A 9,840-nucleotide genomic window follows, 5' to 3' on the forward strand; every position below is an offset into this window, starting at 1 on the left:
AGTTGAAAATAAGAGGAAAAACGGATTCTTTCGGTAACAGTTTATTGTCATCTTGGGAAAGGGCAAAACCACCACCCGGAACTTGACGCCTCTGCGGTAACTTTCCTGTTCTGTTTGTGATCGAGAGGCTGCCTGGCCCACAGGGAAAAAGATGTGTCTCCTTCGGTAGGGAATGTGTGACGTGCTGATACCTATCACTAGACAGAAGCATCCAATTTGCAGGGAAAGTGGCCCCTCGGGAAGCCCGCCCTTCCCCGGCGGAGAGCCGCTCTGCAGCGGGGAGCTCACCCCTGCCTGACGTCGGCTCTGAAATCCCGACACTTCTCCCTTCAACTCTCAACAGACACGAGAGAGGTTTCCATCGAACAAGCACTGACATATTTATATTAAAAAATAGTGCAAAATCTCAACATTTATATAAATAACTCTAAACCCCTGCTTTGTAATTTTTTTCTTTACAAGGTAATACACACTTTCTGAGTTGGCACTCAAAAATTGCCATTTTGTTCCTCTTCTAGTTCAGAAAACATCTTTTTTTTTAATAGGCCTCTTCTAATACAAAAATACTCCTGCCCTCGCACATACAGTTTCTCTTATTTTATATATATTTATATATATAATATTGCAGATCTTTAAACAAAGGTTTTGTGCAAATATGTCTTTAAAGTTAAGTGAAATCATCATAAACGAAAGAAAATAAGCATTCACGCACGCAGCTCAACTAGAAACAAAAAAAAAGACTACTGTAGAATTCTTTTTTCTCTTTTGCCTTCAAGACACAGCTCAACAAAGAAACGTGGTTTTTTGCAAGCTTTCTTAGCTTGTGCATTCAGACCAGACATCACATGTAAATATTTATACACAGAGAGGTGGGAGAGGACGGCCACACGCTGCGTTTCCGTGTGTCGCCCGCCATCCTCTCTCTCCTCTTGTAAGAAGTGCAGAGCATTCTGCCTTTTCACCCACTGCGGCCCCGCGGCCCGGGTTCCTAGAGAGGGTGTCCTTTCTGTTTATCCTTCTCTTTGCTCCAGAGGGCGGCGCTCTCCAGGGGGGTGATGTGTGTGTGTTGGAGCCGGGTCCCCTCCAGCAAGGAGGGCGGCCCGCTGCTCTGCTGGTGCTGGAAGGAGGACCCGGGGTAGTGGCCGATGACCTCGCTGTAGGTGGGCGGTGGCCCCTCCATGCGCCCGCCGCTGCCGTAGCACGTGGCGCTGATGCCTGAGTTACTGCTGGGGGGGCAGGGGCCGCCCAGCCTGGCACTATCCATCAGGTCACTGTCGAAGATGGTTCTGTTCGGGGGTGCGCGCACCGACTCGCGATTCAGCTCCAGCTGCTGCTCGGGGTCCCGCAGCTGGAGGGTGCAGGGGCCCTGGTAGGGCGGGGGCTCCTCCCCGTCCGACAGCGAGATGGTGGGTGGCAGGTCGATCTCGTGCTGCAGGTACGGGTACGTGGGCTGGAAGCGGTGGAAGCGGTCACGCTGGGCGAAGGCGGGCACGGCCAGGCGGTCGGCGGGCCGAGGCGGGGTGTAGACCTGCGGCTGGAGGGAGCAGAGCGCAGTCAGGAGGGCGGCTGTCTCAGGTCGGGGCCCCCCCCCAGAAGCAGATCCTCACATAGGGGGTTGGCTGCACGTGACTCAGCTCCCTGGGGAGAGGGAGAGGGCAGCGGGAGGCGGCAGGGAAGGAGCCCAGCAAGGGTGTGGCCTCCACCGGACCCCCCGGGAGCCCTGGAGTGTGCAAGGCAGAGCCGCACAGCCCCCTGGAAACAGAGGCAGGGGCAGCCTTTGTGCTCCCACCCTCCGGGGGCAGGGAGCTTACACTCCTAGGCAAGGACACTGATTCCGAGAAGAGAGTGAGAGCCTTTGGCGGCCAGCACTCTCCCAGCAGGGCCACCAGAGGGGCAGGGCTAGGATGGGAGGGAGGGGAGGGGAGGCAGCGCCGGCTCTCACCTCCGGGATTCCGCTGCCCGACACTGTGCTCTCCGAGGGCCAGAGGCATCCTTCCTGGACGGGAGGAGAGGGACAGGCAGGGTCAGTGTGTGGGCGGGGGCGGGAGAGCAAAGACTCAACCCGGCGACAACTCTGCTGGCGACGACTCTGAGCCCGGTCACCCAGGGAACGGATCTTGAACCCCTCCACTTCCCTGCTCCACATCTCGAGGACACAGTGACCACTGCCTCCCCCCGGTCTCTCAGCTCCTGCTGCTGTCCCTGGAAACCTGCCTCACACGTTCCAGAACATATACCCAATTCGAGGGTCCCCCTTCTCAAAGCCCCCAGGCAGCTTCCGGCGGCTTATAATGAAACCCAGCGTGGTCGCCCCTCCTGGTCTCACTCTCCCGGCCTGGACCACCTGCTCGCCATGTGACCTGGGCAAGTTACTGAACTCAGATGCTGCAGTTCCTATATCTGAAAATGTGAATAATTACAGTACTGGCCTGTTGGGGTTAAAGATCTTAACAGGTTGAATGTAAAAACCACCTGGAGCCCATGTGGCCCTCAGGGAGTGTATGAGAGTGTTGGGTGCCACCACTGCACTCCGGCCAGCCACCATGACCAGCTCCCTGATGTCCCCACATGCTAAGCATGTGCCACAGGGCCTTTGCACTGGCTGCCTCGATGCCTGGCCAGCTCCTTCTTTATTTTCAGTTCCAGGGTCCCCTGCGAACTCTCTCCAACACCATTATCTAAAGGCCTCTCCTATGAACTAACCTGTCACCTGTTCTATCTGCAGTCACCTTGTCTGTGTATTTATTCATCTCTCCACAGACCATCTCTCCCTCTCTATTATGAACGAACCTAAAATTACTGATATTCCCGTTTATAGGTGAAGAAGCAGAGAAGAGTTGAAGTGCCCAAGGCTGATGCTTTGCCATAAAACAGCGATTTGGTCACCAGCAAACGTGGAATACAGCGTCGCTTCTGTGCCGAGCTCTGGGCCAGGTGCACGGGCATAGCACCACCGCACGAAGCTTACATGCCCTGCTGAGTTCACAGCAGGGGTGTGTAGCTCCTCTAAGGGAAGGGGGACCCCATGCTGGAATCAATGTGTCCGAGTTGCCCGTCAATGCCACCAGGGAGAGCCTTGGGCCCAGAGGAAGGGATGTCTGTTAATTTTATAGCTTCAATGAGACATAACTGATATGCAATAAACTCATATTCAAAGTTTGCAACTGGGTAAGTTCGGGCATATGTACATACCAAGAGCATGTTACCACAACCCAGATAATGAACACGTCCATCACTCCAAAAGTTTCCTTGGGGGCACGTTTTCTTGAGGGTTCCCAGGTAGGACGTGTCTTACTGCAGCCCGGGTAGCAACTGCCAGAGGACGGCAATTCCCCAAATGGTCACTAGGGGCCTCTGTGGCTCTCAAGACTGTCCCGTCAGGACCGATTCACCTTGTGCCTTGTGCCGAGGGACTCCCCGCGCACCTGAGCCTCACCCTCTGACCACCCTCCTTACCCTGTCTGACCAGTGGGGAAGCGCATCTCTGAGAGGGCAGACACTCGCCCCGTGTCACTCGGTGAGGCGATGGGCCCGGGCGTATCCAGGGTCATGGGAGGGGCCGACCTGTCCGTTGGGGGCAGGCAGGTGGGGCACGAGCTGCTGGCTGGACACAGGGAGGAGGGGACTCCCAGGGGTCACCTTGAAAAGGGGCTCAGACAGGACAGCCATGCCAGGGGCAGGGCCCAGGTGGGCAGTGGGACGTAGGCTGGGCCCCAGGCAGACGGCAGCTGTGTTTGGGTCTCTGGGGGAGGTCACGGGGCCCAGAGACTCCTCAGACACACTCTGTCTGGCAGGCGGTCCCCAAGGGAGCCGCCACATTCTGCTTTAGGTCTAACAGGGCTCTGTGTTTACCCAGCCAGGCCTCCCTGGGGGCCTGTGCAGGCGGCTGGGTAGACACACTTTCTACTAGGCTCAGGTGTCCAGGGAGCCAGGGCCAGAATCCTGCCGCCCAACTTGACAGCAAAGCCTTGGGTGCTGCCCACAGGGCTACCTCCCCCCGACGACGGCCGGGCCATTCCTGCCCAGACCCTGGGTACGTACTCCCCAGCACTCGACCAACTTCACCCTCCTCGTGGCCCTAGGGCCGCACAGGGTGGGCGGAGAGGTGCTGGCTTCACCCCATCCCACAGACGCACACACTGAGGCTGAGGGCCAAGCCGGCCCAGCCTGCAGCACGTGCTCCCAGGCTGTGCTCCCCAGGCTCATCTGACTCCGCTCTCCCCAGCATCGGAGGGAGGACAAAGGGGGCCACAGGCTCTTCAAACCACCACCAACAAGCGCCGTAGCCTCAGGCCAGTGTCCCACCTCTCTGACACCCAGCTCCACCTCTAAGTGGGTGAACCCTTGAGGTCCTGACCGCAGACGAGGCAGGTAGCTCATCCCTGGGCAGACAGCGGCGCCCGTTGCTGGGCGACGGCAACAGCAAACAAACAGCCAGGTGAGCCCTGGGCTTCGAAGCGAGGGATTCCTTCAGAGCAGCACATGCGGAGTCTGTCCCAGACACCACGGGGGCACACCGCGGGCCTCAGGCTGGGCTGCCGGCGTGCCCATCGGAGGGCAGACGTTCCTCGCCTTGACAACCCGGTGACGCACCGAGGCTGGGGCCTGACGCAAGCAGAGACGCCCAAACCCGCCAGGGACAGGCCTGCCGGCTCGGGCCGTGGCCAGCAGACTCCTCGGCCGACTTGGCTCAGCCACGGACCTGGCACTGCCACCAGCCCCAGGTGTCCCCAGCAGTGAGGAGGCCATGCCCGGCGATGCCTGTTCTGCGAGTCTCCCCACACCTGGCACGCCCTGGCTCAGAGCCTGTCTGCAGCCCCGAGGCCGCCCCCTGCCCGTAATTCCCAGCCCGCTCTTGAGACGGCCGCCTCCTGCCCCACGCCGTTAAATAACGCGCCCTGGACACAGACACGGAGGCCGTTAGGGACGGAGGCTGCACCTCCCTTCCGCCCACCTGCGGAAGGCACCAGCTGCAGGGCAGTTACATGTCAAAATCGGGGTTATCCGAAGAGCAAGGTCCTCCATGCGGCTCCGTGTCCTTCTCAGCCCCGGAGCCCATCCCCCTCGGTCCTTCTGCGCTTGGCCTGGGAGCGGCTCTCCCCAGGTGTCCCGCAGGTGCATCTGCTGCCCCTCCCAGCTCCCGCCTGGCGTCCCCATGGCACTGGCTCACAGCCACTGCCCCAGCGCAGGGGGTGTCCTAGGCACCCGTGCGTGCTCGGTGGCGGTCCACTGAGTGGATGCACGGCAGGGTGGAAGTGCTCTCACAGCCAGCAGTGACCGACCCTCACTCTGTGCTAAGCCTCGAGGGCCCTGGGAGTTGAACACAACCGTGAACTGCTTTTACACACAAGGCAATGGAAGCCCCGTTGAACGCATCAGGGACTGACCGCAGGGCCAGACGCCTGCAGAGCACTGGCGCGAGGGCAGGCGTGGGACCCGCAGGAACGCAGCAGGCGCCTCTCCCCCACCGCCATGTTGGGTGCAGAGTCAAATGCCATGCCCTCGTCCCTCTGCCCTCTCCCACAGCCTTGCGTGTGCCCACGACGTCTCCCCCACCGCCTGCCCCAGCATCTCCGCCCTGCCCCCGCTCGGCCCCAGCCATCCGGGTAGGGACAGAGAGGACAGCCCTCACTGCGCCCCGCCCGGCACGGTCACCACCTGACCTCTTCTCCTCTCCTCCCGGGATGTCAGCTCCGTCACAGCGAGGGTCTGTCTGTGCTGCCCGAGCCCCAGAGACCAGGACAGTGCCTGGCCCGAAGCGGAGGCTCAGGAACCAACGGAGCCCTCCGTGAGCCCTCCCCGCAGCCCACTTCCTCCCCCGTCCCTCCAGCACTCAGATGGCTCACTCAGACGGCTCGGCCTGTTTACGGGGGAGGGAGCTGGTAACAGGAGGGTTTCTCAGCCTCAGCCCATCTTCCAGTCCCGCATCTGGGTTCCCGCGAGCACCCGGGGGACACCAGCTTACCGAGGAAAGGGCGTCTTCTCTCCGCCTGCCCGGGCTGTGCCGGCTGATGAGGGAGCGCGCCGACAGCTTGTAGTGGCTCAGCAGGCACGTGATCACCACCACCATCACCATCATCACCACCACGATTATGATTATCTGCACAAACTCCAGCTCCGCTGTGGAGACGCAGAGAAGCACGTGAGATTTCGAGCCGAACCTGTGGGCCGCTGGGCACAGGGCTCAGCCCTTCTGAACTTCACGCCCTGCTGGCAGAGCAAGAATGCCACAAAGACTCAGGGACGCCAAGCCCGAGTCTCCCGGCAAGGTCACTGACGGTGCCCGGGGCTGGCAAGCGTATGGGGAAGCAGCTCTCCTGGGAAGCAGCGTCGGCTGGGAGGATGCACGGGGAGAGCCCGCGGCCCAGACACCCCACTTGTAGGGACGGAGGAAGGACTCCCAGCTCTGCTCCCAGAACCTCCCGTAGCTGTTCTCGTAGCACGAGTGACCTGCAGAGAGGGCCTGTACGTGGGCCTCCCGCCACTGGGCAAAGGCTAAGGCAGAGGTCACGGCCCCTTCACCTGTCTGGGGAGGGGGCAGCTGGGAAGAGGAGGGGCCCCTGAGTGTGGAGAGGGGATGCTGGAACCAGGTGTGGAGCTGCAGCTTTGTGGAATAAACAAAGGGAAGTACGTGCGGATGTGTGTGCACAAGCCCACACGCCCCCAGCGGCCCACACGCAATCCCCAGCACACACCAATAAACACAGACAACACACAGACACGAGGCACCGCACAGGCCCACACACACACGTCCAGCAAACACGAGACTCACGCGCACCACCCGACAGGACAGGGTCATACGGCCCCTCCTCTTGGGGAAGAGGCCTCAGAAAACCACATTCCAGATGGCTGCAAATGTTGCACGTCTCATTTTTAAAGTTTTTTTTTTTTTTTTGGGGGGGGGTTTCCACTAGAAGGCAGAAAAACCCTCAAGTGCTGGAAAAGGAAGAAGGTTATTTTGATCCTGCCTGAGCCGGGGCGGTTTCTGCTGACTCAAGCGAGTGTGCGCCGGAGCCGTCGCGGCAGCTGGCCGAGCCCGGTGCCAGCAGAGCCCCAGCAGCGGGCGGGATGCCGGGTCCCTCGGAGGTGACATGCAGAGCGGGCACCAGGCGGCAGCGTCAAGGGCTGACGCTCCTCCGCCAGCCCCTCCAGCCCAGATGCCCGGCCCAAGCGGCGCAGGAACACGCCTCCCCCAGACCTGCTGTGCCGGAGGGGTCTCCCCAGGGTCACAGGGTCAAGCCCAGTGCCACCGACTCAGCTCCTCCTCCTCCTCGCAAGGAGGCACTGAAGTCAAAGAAGGGGAGCAGCGCAGGCAGGTCTCAGGCGGGGCCTGGGAGACATCCGGCGGTCTGGAGCCCACGTGCCCAAACAAACGCCAGCCCTGGGAGGGCCGACCGTCTCTTGCCACCAGCCTCAGTTTCCCCCGGAGGGAAGTGATGGGACCGTCACTGTGTATGGAGTGGCAGAAGCTTCTCCACACTGAGGCAGTCACTTGCCCCATATTCTCCAGCCACCCCTGCTTCCCGGCCACGTATCCCCCAGTTCCCGCCTTCTCACGGCACCCTATACCTCGGCACAGCTGCTCAGCAGCGCCACTGTTTACACACAGCTGTGAAGTCGATGCTTCTCGACGGGGGTGAGTCTGCACCCAAGGGACATGTGACAACGCCTGGAGACAGCCTGGGTTGCCACAACGGGGGGTGCTACTGGCATCTAGTTGGGGGGGCAAGGATGCTGCTAAACACCCACACTGTCCCGGACCGTCCCCCTCGACCAAGAAGGATCCAGTTACTGGTCCCCGTCTGTGGATCCCTGCTTGGCGCCGAGCACACCTAAGAGCAGGTGCTTTTATCATCCCTGTTCCACAGGTGAGGAGACAGACTCAGAGGTAAAGTGACAGACGCACCAACTCCCAGAGCCCAAAGCTGGCGGGCCCTGGGCAAGGGCTGGGGGCAGGATGCACTAACCAAGGGCTTTGGGGAGATTTTCCCCAGCCCCAAGGAGGCTGGGGCGCTGCGAACTCGGGCCCCAAGCTGGGGGCTGCCCGTGGGACGCCCACTTGCTCCTGCCAGGAGGGTGGAGCGTGGCTTGGGCAGAGGCCAGGCCTCAGACCCAGGTCGCCACGCCACACCTCCTGCCTCCCCAGACGGGGCAGGTCCACGGCCGGGGCAGCCTGGCCTGATTCTGCAGGGCCCAGTCCGTCTGTTAGGGCCCGGGATAAAGCCATGCATTCAGGGGACAGACAGGGCCTGCTTTGTGCAACACCCACGCCCCCTCCTCCGAGGGGCCTGCGATTCCCTGCCCCCAACCCCGTGCACTCTTCACCCCAGCGACCCCTCCCGCTGGCTCCAGGGGCCCTGCCCACACCAGGCTGCAGGGAGGGAGGAGTGAGGCTGCCTTTGTCCCTGTCCCCGGCCCTGGCAGCCCGCGGGACCCAGACAGCGATGGCGAGACAGTAGCTGAGATGGCAGGGCCGGCAGGGCCAACGGGCCACAGGCGCGATGGACAGGCCAAGGCAGGCAGAGCAGGTGTGGACAAACCCTGTGTGGCACGCCAGACTGGCCAGAGGGCAGGAGGATCTGGCTCGTGTGTGTTTGTGTCCAGAGTGACAACATCGCTGCCAGAAACGAGACAGGGCTCTGTAAGGCACACATGTCACCACCCTGGTCCCTGGGCCACCAACACCGTTAAGGCACAGACCCAGAAAAAGGAACTACAATGGAGGCGTGCTGGGCCAGACTCTGGAGCCGAGGGCCCTGGGATGGGGAGGGGACACACTGGCTCGGTCAGAGGGTCTGGGTCCCAGCCTGGCTCAGGGTGGCCCTCTGTGCCCATCACAATCTGCTTGCTTGAACGGAGGGGACGCCACACAGCCGAGGGGTACGGGGGGGTGTGCTCGACCATGCAAGCACCTGCCGGCGGAGGCTGCAAACTGGGGGCCCAAGGACACCTGCACCCACGATGCCTGGCCCGACTGCGTTCCCACCTGGCATTAAAGGAACAGAGCTGGGAGCAGCCGCCCTCTACACAGGCTTGTGCTGTCCACATGGCTCCAAGCCCTGTGTGGGCCCCGGCATGCCACGCCTCGACACTATCTGCCAGGCCCCTGCCAGGATGCTGGAGCGTCACCGTCCTCCTCCACTGCTCACTCCGCGCCCACGGCAGGCGTCGTCAGTCAAGCGTGCTCTCTCCCTACCCAGTCCACACCCCCCCCAGACAGGCACCACTGCCCGAGCAGCAAAGAGCCCCTGGGGAGGGAAGGGTGCCCCTCCGTTCTCGGAGTCAAGTTCACAACACGATACCTGCATGAAACAGCACCAACGTGAACACATCTCTCCACCCGTGACGGCCCACGGAATCCTTCACTTGTTCCCTGGGCGCAGCAGGGCTGGCGGAACCCACTCTGCAGACAGGGTGAGCTCGGGCGGCCAGAGAGCCGGGGCACTGCCAGACCTGGGCGCCTCTCGACAGGCAGAGGAAGGGGCCTCACGGGTCACCCAGCCCTAGTGTAGCCGCACCTCCGACCTCTCCAGAGAACCTAGAAGCTGTTCGTGAAGCTGCCTGGCCTTCAAGGCTGGCAACTCACTCACAAGTTTTAAGAGGGGCCACCCTGTAATCCCAGTACTTTGGGAGGCCGAGGTGGGAGGCTTTGCTTGAGGCTAGGAGTTCGAGACCAGCCTGGGCAACATAGCGAGACCCTGTCTCAAAAAAAAAATAAATAAAAAATTAGCCGGGCATGGTGTTGAGCGCCTGTAGTCCCAGCTACTAGAGAGGCTGAGGCAGGAGGATGGCTTGAGCCCAGGAGTTGGAGGTTGCTGTGAGCTATGATGATGCCACTGC

General features: G+C 61.2%; 1 protein-coding gene across 2 annotated transcripts in view; it reads right to left on the minus strand.

The window, feature by feature from the left end:
• Positions 1 to 634: 634 nt before the first annotated feature.
• PMEPA1 (prostate transmembrane protein, androgen induced 1) overlaps positions 635 to 9,840 on the minus strand; it is a 54,703-nt gene continuing 45,497 nt past the window's right edge. The window contains exons 2-4 of one of the 2 annotated variants that reach the window (XM_012656477.1): positions 5,966 to 6,120; positions 1,943 to 1,996; positions 635 to 1,534 (exon numbers count right to left, since the gene is read on the minus strand). In XM_012656477.1, the coding sequence (XP_012511931.1) occupies positions 989 to 1,534; positions 1,943 to 1,996; positions 5,966 to 6,120 (755 nt within the window). In that variant the 3' untranslated portion in view covers positions 635 to 988. The remainder of the gene's footprint in view (positions 1,535 to 1,942; positions 1,997 to 5,965; positions 6,121 to 9,840) is intronic. The other variant, XM_012656476.1, reaches the window with a different exon arrangement.

Source organism: Propithecus coquereli, unplaced genomic scaffold (genome assembly GCF_000956105.1).
Source record: "Propithecus coquereli isolate 6110/MARCELLA unplaced genomic scaffold, Pcoq_1.0 Scaffold503, whole genome shotgun sequence".
Taxonomy (NCBI): domain Eukaryota; kingdom Metazoa; phylum Chordata; class Mammalia; order Primates; family Indriidae; genus Propithecus; species Propithecus coquereli.